The sequence below is a fragment of the Aspergillus niger genome, assembly GCF_000002855.4.
Source record: "Aspergillus niger supercontig An02".
In the NCBI taxonomy this organism is placed as follows: Eukaryota; Fungi; Ascomycota; class Eurotiomycetes; order Eurotiales; family Aspergillaceae; genus Aspergillus; species Aspergillus niger.
Window position 1 is genome coordinate 179,858 of NT_166519.1, and position 17,771 is coordinate 197,628.

Below are 17,771 nucleotides of genomic sequence, written 5' to 3' on the forward strand. Positions count from 1 at the left end.
TTCGTCAACTTTCATCATGGGAATTCCTCAGTATGACGGGGTCACAGACCAGGGCCCCAAGCCGACAACAAACACCACAGACCAAGTTGTTGCACGCTTTGGCCGTCTTCATCTCTTAGATGACTTGATCCGCCTGCGAGCAGCTGATTATATCCAACATCCCATATTGGCTTATCCTAAGCCCTCTCAAAATGGATCCGTGTCCTATGAGTACTTCAACGGTCAGGATCTTGACTGCATGATCGATTATGCGGTCTGCACATTAATGGACTACGGTTTCAAGCCGGTATGTGATGAAGCCCTGCATTTCAATCGCAATGCTGACAACCTTCCAGGCCCGGAAAGAAGGAGCAACGGTTGCTCTTTTCACACTATCAGATCTCAACATGGTGATCACTTTCTTCGCCCTTAGCAGACTCGGATATACAGTCATGATGTTGTCACCACGCCTATCAGCCACTGCGTGTGTTTCCTTATTAGACACCGTCGGCTGTAACACGATACTATACGGCCAATCGCCGAATATTCGCGCCACAATGGGTGAAGTCCTTCGTCTAAAACTGATTGCATGTCGGCCAATCATCGAAAGACCCTCTCCAGAAGAGCTATCAGAAGACTCTGATGCTGTTGTGATCTGTCGGAGTCGCCGCCCCGAACTACAAGTTGAAAAGACTGCTCTGATCCTGCACTCTTCAGGATCAACAGGCACCCCCAAGCCTCTCTATCTAAGCCACAAAGCCCTGATGACACATCCGATGCGGGGTCCTGGGTTCACTTCGTTCAATTCACTGCCATGGTATCATCTTCACGGGCTATCCACAGCCTTGCAAGCCATGTACATGCGACGAACAGCATATATGTGGGATGCCTCTCTGCCATTAACCGCAAGTACGGCAGTTGCTGCGCTGGAAGCAGCACGACCGGAATCGGTTCAAGGAGTCCCATACCTACTCCAACTGCTTGTCGACAGCCCACGCGGGCTCAAAGCTTTGAGAGCTTGCAAGTCTGTTACATACGGTGGTGCACCATGCCCCGATGAGCTAGGTGATAGACTCGTAAACGAGGGTGTCAAATTCGGAGGTTCATTCGGGCTGTATGTATTCATCAGCATTCCCAGCTAGCTGTGTTGCTAACTCGCTCTTAGAACGGAAGCCGGCCTGGTCGCAGAGTCGATTTCTCGGCCAGCAGGAGATCCCTTTTGGAACTATATGCGCTTCTTTGACAACATCAAGCCGTTTATCTGGATGAAGCCTATCAGTGACGCGCTCTATGAGGTTGTCTACCTCAAAGGCCATCCCGCATTGACGGCATCCAATTCCAATGAACCCCCTGGCTCATACCACTCTCGTGATGTTTTCACTCCACACCCAACTCTCGCCGACCGATGGAAGTACGTTTCGCGTCTGGATGACCGAATCACGCTTGTCAATGGTGAGAAGGTCCTTCCTCTCCCAATTGAGGGCTGCATCAAGCAGAGCCCTCTTGTTCAGGAAGCAGTTGTTGTCGGCGTCAACAAGGCCGTTCCTGGCCTACTAGTTTTCCGTACGGAAAGCTCCCAGATGTTCTCTGATGAAGAGTTCTTGGATCTTCTTTGGCCAACGGTGGAAGAAGCCAATTCTCGGGCAGAGCAATTCTCTCAAATATCCCGCGATATGATCCTTGTCTTGCCCCATGACTGCACCTGTCCTCGGACAGACAAGGGATCAATGATCAGAGCCCAGGTATATGCGAAGTATGCTGAAACCATTGAAAACATGTATACAACACTTGAGCAAACAGCCGACGGGACTCTCAAGCTGGACTTGACCGCAACGGAGAACCATCTGATCAAGCTCTGTCACGAAGAGCTTGGATTCCCTATCTCTACCCCTAACTCTGACTTCTTCGCCGAGGGCCTAGACAGCCTGAAGGCAATCCATCTTCGTCGCTTAATATTAAGGGACTTCAAAGTAGAAGACCCCAAGGACATCGGCCACAATGTCGCTTTCGAAACTGGAAACATTGTTCGCTTAGCAGAGCATATCCACCTGATTCAATCGGGTCAAAAAGATATGGTCGAGGATGAGGTCTCCATGATGCCCGAGCTCATTGAGAAGTACTCCGTCTTCCAGAAGCATACACCAAGCCCCAGCTCCGCGGCAACGCGAAAGAGTGTTGTAAGTTCTGTACCTCACCAACCGCATCAATTCTCGACTAACAAGCGCAGGTCCTCACTGGAGCAACCGGTTCTATCGGCGCTCATACTCTCTACAAGCTCCTGAATGACGACAGTGTGTCTGCCGTGTATTGCCTAACACGGAGGTCTCAACCCAAAAAGGCGGTCATTGATGCCCTCGCACAGAAAGGCCTCTCGGTCCTTCCTTACCGACTGCAGAAGATCGTTGCACTCAACAGCTCTCTTGAAGAGCCTGACCTAGGAGTAGGTGAGAGCATGATGGCAGAGATGCGGCAATCCGTATCTCTCATCATCCACACCGCATGGCCTGTCAACTTCAACCTTCCGCTCATGAGCTTTGAGTCTCACATCAAAGGGCTGCAGAACCTCATAAACTTCTCCCTATCCGTGAACCTCCCTGACCCAGCAGTCCTCCTCTTCTGCTCCTCTATCTCAACAGCTCTCGGTGCCTCTTCCGACGTAGACGAGAGACCAATTGAAGATCTTGCTAGCGCTCTTGAGATGGGATACGGACGCTCAAAACTGATCGGCGAGAAGATCGTCAGCAATGCTCGCAGGGCTGGTGCACGCACATACTCCCTTCGGATCGGACAAGTGTCCGGTCACTCGAAGAAGGGATTGTGGAACGACTCGGAGGCCATTCCTCTGATGATCCGCTCAGCTCTGACACTGAAAGCTTTGCCTGACCTCGACATCACATGTTCTTGGCTACCCGTCGACAAGCTTGCCTGCTCCATGCTTGAACTGGCCCGTGCGTGTTCCTTCAACTCTCTCGAGGACAGCTGCGACGACGCAACATCTGGCAAGTGGGTCGACGACACCATCTACAACCTTTGCAACCCCCGTGTCTTCACCTGGTCATCTTTGCTCGATACACTCAAACGCAGCGGGTTCTCATTCGAGACCGTCCCGTTTGAGAATTGGCTGCAGATGCTTCGCGAAAGTGAAGCTAGAGGAGAGGAGATGATCAATCCAGCTGTGAAACTGACGGCTCATTACGAGTCAATGTACAGTGAGGATGCCCCGAAACCGGTCAGGTTCCTCACTGAGAAAGCAGAAAGAGATAGTATGACGCTGAGGAATGGTCGGTTGAGGATTGTTCAGGATGGTATCCTCACTCGGTATGCGCAGGACTGGTTGAAGCGATGGAAGTCAGCTTAAGGGCCCACGAGACTACGATGATCTCTTCATGTCGATAATTACCTGTAAATAGTTCACGATCTTCTAGATACCACAGTTGGATTTGGAGTTAGCAGTTCAATTGATCATTTTCACAATCTGAAGACAATGACACTGTAATACCTTAAGTTCCTGAAGATCAGAGAAGACAGAAGAAAGCATAGTCTTTATGATGGACAGATGAAGTCTGATGGTAGAGTTGGGGAAGTCTCAATCTAGACGCAGTTGCTCTTTTCGTCACTGCCGTCACATGACAAGTGATAATAGCATGGCGCAAGAATATTCTCCGATGTGCGCGATTTACTGCATCCCCTGGGCGAATGTTACGCCAACATAATCGTGGATAGTATATCGTATTCTAATTGATTAACTATCTAAGCTCGGTATTTCGAAGTATAGCCGAAAGAGAGCGGATATCGCACGCGATGGAAAGGTGTGGACCAGGGCGACAAGTGGGATGCTTCAAGCAAGGCAACCAGCCTATAGTACATAAAAAAACACTAGCTTGCAAACAAAGCCTCTATCGACGACTTGTAATGGGGAAGAAGCAAAATGAATGCGGGTAATCAACAAAAAGCAAAAATCGCCCCCTTAAGCCAACAAAGCAAAAGCAAGAACACTGAGGACGCTAGATGCACCAAGAGTCAACTTGTTTGCACCACCGGTGAAGACAGGTGTCGAGGGAGTAGTAGCAGACGAGGAACCATGGCCAGAGGAGCCAGAATTAGATCCGGAAGCAGAGCTACCCTGGGTGGCAGCGGCAGCATTGTTGGCAGCGGCAGCGGAGGTCGGAACACGGCTCGAACCAGTAGATGAGGGTGCAGTGGCAAATGCATGGCTAGACGAGCTTGGGGCAGGTCTACCGTACGCAGCAGCACTGGAGGGTACAGACCCATAGGAGTGAGCTCCGGCCTGGGAGCCCGACGAATGGCTGGAGCTGCCCTCGCTACCGTTAGCTTCCGCACTTGCACCACTAACGGAGGAAGGCGCAGCAGAAGAGCCGGCATTAGCGCCAGCAGATGCAGGAGTGCTCTCATTATCACCGGCTTGTGCGCTGGCGCCGCTCACATTGGATGCGGTCGCAGCATTGGAAGAGGCGCTGTCATTTCCATTCGCCTCGGCGCTTGCACCAGTGACGCTGGATGGGATGGAAGGAGCGACAGTCTTGGCCTCAGAAGAAGCAGAAGAGTCCTCGCTGCCATTCGCTTCAGCGCTCGCACCAGTGCTGCTGACATTAGACGGTGTAGCAGCAGCAGAGGCACCCTCGCTACTGTCTGCTTCGCCACTTGCACCAGTGGTGCTGACACTAGACGGTGTAGCACCAGCAACGCTGCCTGCTTCGGAAGCAGATGAGCTCTCGCTACCATTTGCTTCGGCGCTTGCGCCAGTAGAAGTCGAGGGAGTAGTTACAGCGGCAGAAGTGCTCTCACTTTCATTAGCCTCAGCGCTAGCGCCAGTGACGCTAGATGGGGTTGCAGCCGCAGGACTGCCTTCGCTGTTGCTAGCCTCGGTAGCCTCGGAGCTTCCGCCAGCAAGAGCAGCCGCCGCAGAGGAGCTCTCGGCAATAGGGCAGATAGTGGTGGTCATAGTAACATAGTGAGTCGAGGTCGAGGCAGAAGAACCGTTCTCATCGGCGGCAGAGGTCTCGGTAGATGCGGCGACAGTAGTGGCTCCAGCCATGGTTGTAGCAGTCTCGGCATCAGCGGTGCTGGTGACAGCAATAGTGGCAGCGGTAGTGGTCGCAACAACGGAGTTAGTGCCTTCCCTAACAGCGGAGATCGTCTCAGCAACACTGGCTGCGGATTCAACGTGGGAAGCGGAAGCGGAAGCGGAGGCTGCGACACCAGTCTGGTAAATCTTGATGTAATTGATTTCCCAGTAAGACTCCGCGAACGCCGTTGGGTTCTCGGCGACATAAGCAACGCAGCTCTTGAAGGAGCTGCTGCTATCGCTCACAGGGCAGCCCGAGGTGCTGTAAACGCCGCCAGCCCAGTCACCGCAGAAGGTGGTGTCGAAGATGAATTGCTGGGCTTTGAAGTGTTCGGCGATGCTGCACGAGCCCTCCATATGGGCCATGGGAGTGCCGAAAGCAGCAACATCGGGGTCGCCTTTGGTGATAGAGCTGGGAATCGAACCACGAGGGAAGAACCAGAACTTGAGGAATTCATCGGTCCACTGCATGGCGTAGACACCACCACCGTTCTCGTTGAACGGAGTGCCAGAAGAACCTTGGGTGCCCTCAACAACACATCCAGTGGTACCCGCATCTTCACCACATTCCGTAGAGGTAAGCGTGCCGCTCATCTTCTGGCTGGAAACTTGACAGGTGCCGCTCGTATGCAGGACAATCTCGTTCGCTTCGTTCTTATTGACGCCCTCGATGATATCTATTTCACCATCCGTCGGCCAGTTTTTGCCTGTGGACCAAAAGGCGGGCCAGGTACCGCAGACGCTTCCGGGCATGTGCTGAAGATCGATAATAAACAGTCCCTCGTCATAATACTTGTTGCTCCCAATGCGGACCGACTCCCGGCCAGGACCGTTGGTACTCAGCTTCGTTGTATGGTCGACACCCATGTAGAAGGTACCGTTAGAGTTGACCTTGACCAGCCCGGTGCTTTCGGCATAGCTCTGATTAGCGTACGTGACGAATCCATTCGTGGGGTCAGCGCCTGTGTAAAAGTCAAAAGCCGTAAGGAAGTCCTCGCCCTTCCAGGTTTCCACAAGTTCATAACTGCTGGCCGCGGCGGGCAGGACCATCGATGAAAGAGCGAGCGACCCTACGCTCCATAGTAGGGTTGAGGTAGGCATGGTCACTATGTTCGGTCAAGCAATTGTGTGGTTAGAGAAGGTAAGCCCCGAGGACTTGAAAGGATTAGGATAACCAGAGGATTTAGGGACGGAGGTTTATTTGAAAACGATCGACGTTTAGAACGAAAAGGAATGGAAAGTAGCCCTCTAGGCGTACAATGTGCAAAAAAGAAAGTAGCACAGAAGTGCAGAAATCAATCTGCGAGTCAAAAATAAGAAAATAGAGAACGTAAGTAGGAAAAAGATGGGCGCAAGGAGAAATATGTAGAGAATGTACACAACAATGTGGGAGCATGACGCAGACCGGGGGGGGTAGGCCGGGCGATATACAAATAATAACAGCAACACCCCGACATCAAAATTAGCGTGGCTTCTGCCCAGGTGGCTGCAGGCCACTAGCATTATTCTCAAGATCCATAGCAAATCAGCTTGAGTGTTCTTGTCGCCTGGGCCATTCACTGGGCGGCTCGTTGGCGCCCATTGGGAGGACGACGGTTCGTGCCTGGGAGGGGTCGGCAGGTACATGACGAATCAGAGCAGAAAGAAGGTTACAGACAGAATGCATCTTGATGAGTCCACAGCCTTCATTCTTTGGCCAGGCATGTCGGGTGGATCGGCGACAAAGAGTCAACACCGCGATGGTGGAGCCTGAAACACGACCAGAGAGCTCGGCGGGATGACATGAAACAGGAGAAGCCCAAAGATTCGACTAGCACAAGGATAGTGTTTTTCTTCACGTTGGACAAACCAGGTCCTAATTTTAACGGGAACCTGCTGCATGTCGGTTTTTAAACTCCCTTTGTGGACCATCAGACCCAGCGACCGAGTAAAAAGAGAATTGGTGATGTCCCTGCCACTATCCCGGCAACCGTCACATTCCCAACCCATCAGAGGCAACAAGTGACAGGTCGCGATCGCTGAGCATCCGGACGAGATTGCCGATCCGGGGCACCACTCCGTGGCCCGGGCTGTGGTCGGGGATGGAAGTACTCATTAGTGAAAGGCGAATTATTTTAGGAACATGCCTTCTTTTCCAGCAGAGTATGAGCCGACGTTGTAGGCTAATGGAGTCTAGACACTGGGTGGGGATGGGCTGACCACGCCGTTGTTTCTTGGTGCCGGCATGGCGGAAGTTGGAGGGTCACCTAAAGATAAGACGAGAATAACCGGCGGTGGATTAGCGACATCACGGCCTGCGTAAAGCAGTCGCGTTTCTATTCTAATAGTAACTAAAATGATGCTCTCGAGGACCGTTACTTTGGTCCGAAGAGTGAAGAGAAATTGGAGACAGAGGCAGGCGCATGAAGAATGAAAGATGGAATCCTGGAAGAATGCAAGCGGAGCCCAAAATGGACTAGCGCAGTCAGCCACGGGATCGCGCGCCTCTCCTGTGGCTGGAATGGCAAAGCCCATCGGCATGGGCTGAGCCCCCCCTGGCGACGACGACTTTATTTCCAAGTTTGTGCCGTTCTATGCGCTACGTACAGATTCCACGCGAATGGTTGAGCCGTGGCCTTCCCCATAACCCGCGATACTACTTCCATGGGTCGGTTGGTGGCGAACACAAGCCCTCCGATGCAATGTCCGCGCGGTGTCTTGTCCGCCGCCTAAGCATTCACCAGGAAAATGTGTGACGAAATATAGGCTTACGTATATCTCAAGATCAGGTCTGTAGAGCCAGGTCAGCCTCACAAACCCTTGCGTAACTGGCTTTCGTTGTCATTTCAACCAATTCCCGTCGCACAAACTGAATCTTCGCGGTATTCTCTTCCGTTCCTTGCTAGAGGAACCTGGCTAGAAGGAAATGCCAAGTAGCCTCCTCGGAGATATACAAATTTTCTTTTTCTTGTAGAATATCGCTTATATCACCTTCAGCTGCCGGTCCCTGCATCTACAGCACAATCTGAGCAGCTGAGCTCCGAACCTCTTCGAATTTTCTTTGCTAGTCTAAACAGCAAGTTACGGACATGTAGGGCCAGGTGTGTTGCCAATTGCCATAGGCTCCATGAACTCTTCCACGCAATTAGCTGCACGTGCATACCCTCGAGGGAAATAAATTTTTGTTCGATGTGCCTTTAAATATGCATGGTCATGTCATCTGCCCCGTCGCCCGGCCCCATCTGTCTGGTACTTGTCTCCACAGCAGCGCGTCCCTCTATGAAGACTTGGGCATGGCCAGAGGAACCTGGTCACGGAAATACTCCCTCCGTGATATTTATAAATATGGCTGCATGGTTGGAAATGGGTCTCGGGAACTCATCGCACGTATTATACAAGTGCATGGGACTTAGGTCATGGCGCCTTAGGTTGGCGGAAAAGTAGAGAAGATCCCAAGCCAGAAACCGTGAGTACGAAGCTTTGCATACTAGCATGTAGTACACCATCCGATATTGGTCCCGGTCGGAGTAGGTTGATTCCAAAGTCAGCATTTGCTGATCTTGCTAGCAGACACAAGTCCTTGTTGTAAAGCCACCGTCGGTGCGGCTGAAGGAGTACGGTGACCACGTAGTTGACATTACGTCAGGTGTAATTCGCAGGCTGGTAGGTCGGGCACAGTCGTTATTCGTGAAAATATCAGCACTGGTTTTAAATGAGAATGGCCCTAGCAGTGATGGATGGCAGGTGGGCTGTAGATCCTGAATGACTTCCTGATCAAGCGTAGGGATCTAGGTAAGGAAGAATAGTATAACCCATGCCCATCACTGTGGTAATAAAGAGAGGTGTGGCCATAGTTCCCACAATGAAATTCTCAGGAGCATGACAGTGAGCTAAAGCAACTAAGCAGCTATCCTTCCTGCAAGGGTTAACAGCATGCTCGCTGATCAGGGATACAGATATGGCTATCTCTCTTTCGCCATTCTTCCTTATGCTTCAATGGTCTGTCTTGCGAGTCGCTCGCTAAATCCCGCAAAAGAGATGTCCGGTGACCCAGAGGCATCCTCCGAGGTGTATGAAAAATCAGACTAGCTATGTTCATAAATCATGGTAGTAATGTAAGCCACATTCTCGTAAGATGCAGCCATTACCTCATCTCCATACACAGGTCTGGAGAGCGTTCTCCACGTCACGGCGACGGAACCCCGGCGTCCACCCAAGGCATATTGCATTTGCGGACAGTGCTACCAATAAGTGAGTATTTATGACTGAAAAGCAAGGAGCAGAATCAAGAAGGTCATACCCTGTATGAAACGTGCTGCATTGATCGCTGTTCCCTTGAGGCGATGGCGCGCGTGATCCATGGGAGGATATGCGAGAAGATGTACATCATGCTCCCGCAGGTATCCTTCCAGGTCACCCATGTCGAACCAGTCCCCTTCAAGCTTGGTCTGTATATCTTGCGGAAAGTGCGATAGTGATCGCACGGAAACCCACCGCACTCCAGGCCGGAATGGACGATCAGCTGCTTTACACTTCAGGGAAGATCGAGAGTAATGGGTTCCTGCGCCCCCCAGACTGAAGAAGGGTACCTCTTCCCACTCCTCAAAATATCTTCGACTCTCTTTCTCATTGAGCGCGGCTTGAAAATATGACGCGATACGATTCCTGTCCATAATCTGAAGTAGTAGGCAGAAATGCTTCCGTATCCGGTCTATACTGATGGATTCGTCACAAAGGGCGAAACACCCTTGATAGACACATGACATGTGGAGTCTATCTGTGAACACAGTCAAGTCCATTTCGGCTGTTTCAAGTGACTCGAAGAAGCGAGGAATGTTTCTGTTCCGCGTCTGCCTAAGCTCCAGCTGTAGACTAGGCTCTAAGATGGGGGAAACGCTCTCGTCCAGTTCCACAATCTGTGCTGATTGTCTGTGCTGTTCATGCGCCAGAAAATCTGGCAAGCCATCTTCGGTTTGGGGTGGCGAAATCATCGTAACCTCCTGAGGGCTATCATTGCTAGCCTCTCTGGCTAGGGTGAGACATGTCTGTACGGTATCGCGCAATTGCTCTGTCAGACCCGCATGTGATGCCAACACTCCTGACTGAACCAGCTCGTCACTGAGCGATAAAACAGCCGTGCTCATTTTTTCCACGATGCCTTCGAGTTCCGAGATGCGACCTTTCAAAGACGAGAGGTTGGCCTCTTTTCGTGAACGATATGCGCGTTGCGCAAGTCGGATCTGTCTCCGACGTCTCTGCTCAAGTTGATCAATGTCCCGGTAGTAGCGCACAAACGAACAGAGCCTCGCCTACCTCTTCTGGATCTTCATCTGCGGTGTCATCGACTACTTTTCGCGGTCGACCCCTTTTGGTGAGTGATGTTGAGCCGCGCTTATCTACGTCACTGCGAGTGCGTTTCAGAGACTTTACTGCCGGTTCAGCCGGTTGGGTGTCGTTATTGTAAAGAAGCAGTTGGTTTTCCGGTATGATTCCACCAAGAAGTGGGAATTGGGCATTTCGTTGTCTCCTGATCTGTTGGGGCACGGGATACGAGCAAGCCGAGAGCAGCGATGTTATCTGCGGGGCGGTCGAGTCACACTGAGATCCAAAAAACTCATCGTTGACAGTCTCCCAGGGGACTAAAGCCGTGTCTGAGTCGCTCATATTCATTTTTGAGAAGAGACAAAATATTTTATCATCATTCACCGTGATGGTTTGTTTGTACGGAAGAGCTGGTGGAGGTGGTGCAGAGAAAAGTCAAAGACAGAAGTGCTGCTGACATATCCTGTGCCTGCCGTCCTGTCGCCACACGTCACTGCATCCAACCCGTCCAGACCGGGTCCATTTATTCTTTGTTGGGGTGGATTAGCATAAAGTAAGGTTATAAACAGCTTAGAAACTTTACGTTATGCATGAATATCTCAGACACTAAGTGGATGATGTGCTTGTGAGTGTGTGCTGGTTGGGCAAAAGGGAGACGGAAAAGATGCCTCGGCTCGGGCTGTTCACTAATCAAAAATTTTGATCATCGTCTCATCCGCCCTACAACACCATAAACAGTGGGAACCAAGATTCCTTTTAAACCTTAATGCAAGTTAACTAAGTTAAGTGTTTTACAATAAATACTTATTTAGGCCGGTTTTCAGTTTCAGTACTTTTATGATGAATCTCAATGCAAAGCAATTCGCAAAAGAAAGCGCTTCCTATGTTAAGGTGGTCTGAGAAATACATGAATAATTCCAATCGCGACTTGGACCACTCGTATATCTGAATTGTATTGGTTCGTCTTTCTCATCCACTTGACATTCAATTACAATCAGCACATATATGTCAGCCTGAAAAGTAGTTAGATCTAAAATGGTCTTGATGATAATTCTGGTTTCACCGCCAAGACCTCAGGAAACGTTTACCGATCCACAGGCTTCCCTCCTTTCTAGACGACACACTCACAAGACACTTCCATAAGTATCATATAGTAATATGTAGGAGAACAATGATCGTCAATTTGGCCCCTTCATAACCAAAGTCACATCCCAGACATGGTTTTGAAAGTTTGCCCATTTATAATAGTCGTTTGGGTGTTGACGGTCTGCCCCAAGTAGCTCCATCTTTCTAATAACGTTTGCGTGAACGATTTCTCTTTCTCATCAGGGAAGGTCAATATAGCCATCTTATTCCCTGTTTGCTTCTGCCACTCCTTCGCGTCTCCATAAACTGACTGCGGGACAAGACACCCATCCTCAAACACCATGCCCATGTAGTCGCATCCCTCTAATGGATATGGATTCGACACCAGCTTAGCGGAAGCGGGGAGCCCTCCCAACTCGGACTCAAGAAATGGCGCCAATTGACCCCGGATACAGGCCTCATGAAGGGCCATTTCATCTCCGCCCTGAGTGAAGAACTTCGTGTAGGCTTGTCGGAGGTCACTCAGTACTAGTGTTCGACGGTTGCAAAATCCGTAATCCACGAGAACGCTACGGTGAGGTTTTGCATACGACAGGCGAGTGAACCGTTTCAACTCCCACACACTCTGGTACCCCGTTCCAACAGCGCTCAAAAGGGTCTCAAAGTTCCGCAAGTCTGCGATGGCATGGCCAAGACCGTACTTTTTGAAAAGATCGACCATCTTCGATTCTGCCATGGCCTTCCAGAACTCTTCGAATTCACATCTATCGACAAGCACCCTGTATAGCTTCGCCAATTGCTGGATTTCGTCGCCATCCCGAGCTGTGCAGAAACCAAGGTAAATCCAGTTATCCTCATCGGCGTCGGGGACATACCCATTTCGAATCTGGCAAAGGAATACATAGGCTTCGAGCTTTTCCCGGGGCTCCAACTCTTCATATGGAACCTGTTGATCTTCGCGCTCGAGTACATGTTTTTGAGTTGAGATTCGAACAGGACATTAAATAAATCAGTTATTTTGTTGGCAGCAAAGCCATCCTGCTGACTTATCCAACGGCTTTCAGCGTGGATCAAAGATGATGGTATCTGGGAGCTTCGAAACAGAATAAATTCCTTCAATTTGTTTTGCTGCCATGCCTCTCGAAGCTCATCCTCTTCCACACCCCACTCATTTACGAGTCTGCAGTACAGCCTGAAGAGTCTCTGTAGATCAGCCGCTGATGTAAAGTAGAGGAGCCCGAAGGCCTTAGCGACATCATCATCTTTGGGCAGTTCCTCTGTCTTGCATGCAATTATGAAATAGTCAACCTCGTCTATCGGTCGTCCAAGGCTGCAATCGAACTTATGTCTTAGCCAGTGAGTTGTTTGGCACTCTCTACTGCAGTAGAATGTTGAGCCGCATTTGGAGCAAGGAGTCAGATCCTCGGTTGCGGTACATCTGGCACAAGCTACTGATGTGGTTTTCGACGTAGGACGAGCACAAGGAATCTCTGGAGGCAATGCACTTTCCATATCGGAACTACGCGATATGTCTTGGGTGCAACAATCGGTTTTGTTCGCTCTAGAGTAGGTATCAATGAAATCCCTCTTCTTTTGACAAGACACAGAGCTCTTACCTGACATTGATTTCCCTTGGACTGCGACGTGACAGCCACTCTGATTCTCTCGCTTGGAGTTTGGGGTCCGGTACATGGCGAGAAAACGGTGACCAGACATGCATCTGTTCTGATGCAACTGGCGTTGAGAGAGTTGACTCTTTAACTGCAGAGATACGGTAATCAGATTGTAGAGCACATTCACGCTGCATTACATCCCGGAGGTTTCGAGCAGCATTGTCCAGTGTCTCATGGTACTTTTGCGGCATGACAAGCGATTTCGGCAATGTCCACTGCGAGTATACCTTTCCATGGTTATCACGCGCTTGAAAATGGGATAGTCTTTGCAGAAAGTGACCGCACATGAAACAGGTCTTCTTGCTAATGCCGAGATATTGTGGTGTTGGGGACATGCGGTCAGTACTCATGAGGTGTAGAGCCATCCTCACTTCCGCATGTACCCATTTCTTTTTGCGGAGGCACTCATCCAATCTCCCTCGCTCTCTGTTCGATAGCAATATTGGGCATAGTGAGGGTGATGGAGCTACTCTTTCAGCTTTGTATCCGGGCAGAAGCTCGATTTTCACCCGCTTGAAGTTCGAGATCTCGCGCGCTGCTTTATAGAATGTGTCAGCAGCGTTAAGAGGGCGACAAATAAAACCCAGCTCTTGCACTATCTTCTTTGCTTTTGGCACTACCTTAATCCTGGAATAGAAGTCGGTATTGTAGCAAATTTCGTTGACCTCGTTGACAAGGACATGTGACGAGATGCGTCGGGAAAGAAAGTCCTTTAACAAAGCGACCAGGCCGGTCACCCCTTCTACTGTTTTTAAGGGATCAATGAGTTGTTCGGCATGGTAGTCCAAGCGTGGGCTATAGTATTCGCTGAATTTCCTTTCCAGGTCCGGCTCAGGGCCCGGGTTGAAAGGATCTGAGGCCAATATTAAACCCAACGAGGGAGAAGACACATTTAATGCTCAAGCTTACCTCTCACTGCAAGCTGTTCCAGCGTGCTTGCCAAACTTTCTAGAAGATTAATGTCCTTGTCTTTCCAGGTAGCGTTCCGTGACGCGAGAATAGTAACCTCCTCTTCTCCTTCCCGTAAATACGTGCAAGTCACATAATGTGCATTCTTCTCATAGCACAACAATTCGGCCAGTCGATCTAGAAAGCACCTTTTCAAGTCCTTTGTACTTTCCGAAGCTAAAGGAGCGACAATGGCCGAGGATCCAAGTCCATAGTTGCCTAATTTCTCATCACTTGAGCTTTCTGCGTCTTCAGACTCTGCTTCGTCTTCGTCCTCTTTTCGTGCAAGGGGAGTACGCTGTTGGTGCTCGACCTGAATGATGGCAGCTAGCGTTGTGATCTGGGATTCTATCTCGTTTGGGAGATTCCAAACACCAGTCTCGAGGCCAGCTGGCGGGCGAGGCAGGTGGAGCTTCGTAACGTGTTTCATTCTGTTGTGAACAACAAGAGCTGCATGAAATAGAATCTATAATTCGGACCCTCGCTGGAATCTGAATCAGCGGATGGATTATAGCATGGTCAAAATTATGGTCAAGAGACAGATGTCAGTACTGGAGGCGGGGTTGTCGGGCGGGTGAATGCTACAACAGGGATGCTGCATGGAACGCTACAGAAACATAAACTCTTAGCTGAGTGGTCAGCCTCGAGATATTATCATGTGGTTAGCTGGCACCACGCATTTTACAACACATAGCGTGTGCTCAGTATGCCGTAGAAGGATATCTTTGCACAGCAAATCCATCCAGACCTAGCGCTATCAGTCTTGAGTACCAGCATCATATCCATCGCCTTACTAAGATATGCTATTCATGCCACCTCACCCCTAATCAGATTGAGTTCATCGTTGCGTATTGCTATGCGGAACATTCTATATTGACGTGACTACGTTGATAAAGTGTTTTGTTGGGCCAGCCATTCTGAATGGGTTGAACCTATTGCTGGTAAATGCTATGTCCAGGCTCTATGCGTTACCCCTGTCTATAACCTGCACCACTTGAAAGGTTGAATGATAACAGTGCTTTTGTTTCAAATATACAAACTCCACCTTTGAAAACTTTTTTTGGCGTTTATGCCGTAGCATACTCTTTCAGGTACGCGGCAAGCTTCTCAATGCCTGATTCGGGAATGGCATTGTAGTTCGACGCACGGATACCTTTACATCAAATCAGTCACGGTAGCCGACCACAGCTTTTAGTGTCACTTACCTCCGACGCTTCTGTGGCCCTTCAGGCCAGTGATTCCACGCTCGACAGCGCCCTTCAGGAAAGCCTTTTCGGCATCGTCGACGTTGCCACCCTGCGAAGATTAGCATCCGTCTCGAGACATCAGTTATATGGGCTGAGGGGCGTACCTTGATCACACGGAAGCAGGCGTTCATTCTTGAACGCACCTCCTTAGCGGGGACAACCTTGTACACCTCGGGGTAGGCGTCGAGCGTCTCATAGATGAGCTTCGCCTTTCTGTCGGCCACGGCCTGTTGTCCATCCACCTTATCGGGGAAGGCAGCAAGCAGCTTCTTCAAGACCTGGCCTGCAATATAGACACTAAATGCTGTCAGCGGGACCAACCCTGTAAGCTTGGTGGATCACTTACTCGAAGATCGGGAGAGTGTTGTACAAGCTGTTGTTCTTAGCCGCAACGGAGTAGTCGAGGATGGTGGGCGCAATCGGCAAGCCGAGCTTGCGCAGGATAGCAGGAGAGCAAGGGGTAGAAACAGGGGGCAAGAGGTCCTTCTTGATGATCACGCCCGTGATTCCGGCAACACCCAGGTTCTTCTGTCTTTTAGGGGTCAGTTAAAGTTTTGTCACGAAGATTGACCAGCCTTACGCTCCAAAGAAGATGATCGAGTAGTTCTAGGAATGGTCAGTATTGAACTGATTAGAATAACGGGGCTCGGGTACGTACCTGAACGGGGATACGTCTAGACAGGATAGTAGAAGAGAAGTCTCCAACGACAATGGGGTCCTCGTCGGTGCCCTTGGGCTCCAGAACCTTGGGGAAGCTGGGGAATTCAACACCATCGACAGTCTACGTGTGTAAGACGCGTTAGCGAGAATATCATGGTTGAGAAACTGTACACACCTCGTTCTCGCACTTGTAGACCATAGCAGCCTTGGGGCTCAGCTTCCAAGTCGACTCATCGGCGATCTTTCCGAACTTGCCGTCGTTAACGGTCCTGGAGTCGCTGGCGACGTTGACATATTCAGAGCCAAGAAGGCGAACAGCTTCCTGGCTGGCCTTCAGCGACCATCTGTGGGGCCATTTAGTATAGATTGTTCGATCGCTCTGGGCTTGGGTGACCATACGATCCAGTGACCAGGTAGTCCAGCTTCAATTCCGACTCGACCTTCTTGCGCAACTCGCTAATGACTTCATCCTCGCTGATATTGGCCTTCTCCTTGATAATCTGCTGTCTCTGCTTCTCAACCCAGATCGATACGAGGTTGTAAACGGTCGCATCGAATTGGCCGGATCCACCACCTTCAATCCATCAGCGAGTTGAAATTGCGAAGAGAGCTGAGGACAGCAATGTACCTTGCAGGAAGAGGATCTCATAGGTGTCGGGAATATCCAGGAAGTTAGCAAGGTCAGCCTTGGCGTTGTTCAGGATATTCGTCGCAATTTCGCTGCGATGACTGTGTTCTGCGACACCACTAGAAGTGCAGGTCAGATACGGTCGCAGATAAGATCGCACAGATCAGTGCCCCTCACAGTCCAGTGTCTTCGTAGTTCTGCAGCGCCTGGGCTGCTGTGGCGAGAACATCGGTGGGAAGACTGGCAGGGCCAGCACCCAGGTAGGTAATGTCTTCTCTTCTCATGATGATTGCAATTGCTGGTGTATTGTCTTGCTACAAGCGAACTGCAGAAGAATTTAAATGAAATGACGCGATCGGTGCTTGACTCATTAAGTCCGGGGCTACGCAAAGCGGCTTCCCGGGGGGTGTCTTGGGCCGGCCCTTCGTTTCCCCGGCGTGCCACAGGATTGCCCCTCGCCGGATAAAGAATGCTGTGGCATGTCAAGCCATCCTCGTGAGGCTTAGGCATGAGGCGCATGATAATGCAAATAGTAAGGGGTGTATGACAGCATTGGATATACGCAGGTGTGACTCAATGTGTGACTCAAAATAGTAGGCCAAAGATATGCTGTGTAATATGTGCGGAAAGCAAAAAAGGAAATCTCCCCGACTGGGAGTCGAACCCAGGTCTCCCGCGCTTGTTCCCAACTGGGATTGACAAGCGGAAATCATGACCGTTAGACCATCGAGGATTGTTGAGGGAATTGTCACAATTTAGACTATATGATCCTGCAAAGTATGAGCTACTGATACTGACAAGTAGGGACGAGCCTCTTAAGGCCATGCTCCTTGCCAGTAGAGTAAAGGTCCGTTGCAGCTGCACACCATAACTAAAACCTCGTCTAGTGTAGGTGCATATTTCGACACTCGGAGTCCTGGGTACTAAGATACATGTAACTACATTACACTACGATCCTGCGTGTTTCATCAGATCCGCTTACCGAGTTCCTGAAATCATCACATCTCTCTGCTGCTTTGTCCCTCATTAGCAATAGTTGGCTACGCCTGCTTTTGTATACAGTATAAATAGCTATAGTGAAATGTTATATGTGTGCTGATGTTGCCCTTCCTTATTTGCTGCCCACTCGGCTAGTTGGTCGATCATTAAATTGTCGGATATAT

General features: G+C 50.2%; 6 protein-coding genes and 1 non-coding gene across 7 annotated transcripts; 1 reads left to right on the forward strand and 6 right to left on the reverse strand.

Moving 5' to 3' along the window:
• Positions 1–16: 16 nt before the first annotated feature.
• An02g00840 (uncharacterized protein) lies at positions 17–3,337 on the forward strand (the record flags this gene model as incomplete). The annotated part of the gene is made up of 4 exons (XM_001399185.3): positions 17–286; positions 336–1,093; positions 1,145–2,156; positions 2,207–3,337. The coding sequence occupies 4 exons, from the start codon at positions 17–19 to the stop codon at positions 3,335–3,337; spliced, it is 3,171 nt and encodes a 1,056-aa protein (XP_001399222.1).
• Positions 3,338–3,946: 609 nt separating this feature from the next.
• On the reverse strand, positions 3,947–6,166 carry An02g00850 (uncharacterized protein; the record flags this gene model as incomplete). The annotated part of the gene is made up of 1 exon (XM_001399186.1): positions 3,947–6,166. The coding sequence occupies one exon, from the start codon at positions 6,164–6,166 to the stop codon at positions 3,947–3,949; it is 2,220 nt and encodes a 739-aa protein (XP_001399223.1).
• A 424-nt stretch (positions 6,167–6,590) lies between these two features.
• On the reverse strand, positions 6,591–8,173 carry An02g00860 (hypothetical protein; the record flags this gene model as incomplete). The annotated part of the gene is made up of 7 exons (XM_059746028.1): positions 6,591–6,814; positions 6,938–7,016; positions 7,265–7,588; positions 7,648–7,773; positions 7,863–7,946; positions 8,036–8,051; positions 8,130–8,173. 7 exons carry the CDS (start codon positions 8,171–8,173, stop codon positions 6,591–6,593), a joined length of 897 nt encoding a protein of 298 aa, XP_059605972.1.
• An 857-nt stretch (positions 8,174–9,030) lies between these two features.
• Positions 9,031–10,714, reverse strand: An02g00870 (uncharacterized protein; the record flags this gene model as incomplete). Its single annotated transcript, XM_001399188.3, has 4 exons — positions 9,031–9,129; positions 9,206–9,285; positions 9,345–10,299; positions 10,358–10,714. The coding sequence occupies 4 exons, from the start codon at positions 10,712–10,714 to the stop codon at positions 9,031–9,033; spliced, it is 1,491 nt and encodes a 496-aa protein (XP_001399225.1).
• An 856-nt stretch (positions 10,715–11,570) lies between these two features.
• An02g00880 (uncharacterized protein) lies at positions 11,571–14,503 on the reverse strand (the record flags this gene model as incomplete). Its single annotated transcript, XM_059746030.1, has 4 exons — positions 11,571–12,274; positions 12,328–13,013; positions 13,069–13,978; positions 14,035–14,503. 4 exons carry the CDS (start codon positions 14,501–14,503, stop codon positions 11,571–11,573), a joined length of 2,769 nt encoding a protein of 922 aa, XP_059605973.1.
• Positions 14,504–15,140: 637 nt separating this feature from the next.
• On the reverse strand, positions 15,141–16,892 carry An02g00890 (uncharacterized protein; the record flags this gene model as incomplete). Its single annotated transcript, XM_001399190.3, has 10 exons — positions 15,141–15,226; positions 15,279–15,369; positions 15,425–15,617; positions 15,667–15,852; positions 15,901–15,926; positions 15,979–16,101; positions 16,156–16,324; positions 16,380–16,554; positions 16,609–16,727; positions 16,786–16,892. The coding sequence occupies 10 exons, from the start codon at positions 16,890–16,892 to the stop codon at positions 15,141–15,143; spliced, it is 1,275 nt and encodes a 424-aa protein (XP_001399227.1).
• A 359-nt stretch (positions 16,893–17,251) lies between these two features.
• tRNA-Asp (GTC) lies at positions 17,252–17,341 on the reverse strand. Its single transcript has one exon. It is a non-coding gene; the product is annotated as a tRNA-Asp (tRNA).
• Positions 17,342–17,771: the final 430 nt, after the last annotated feature.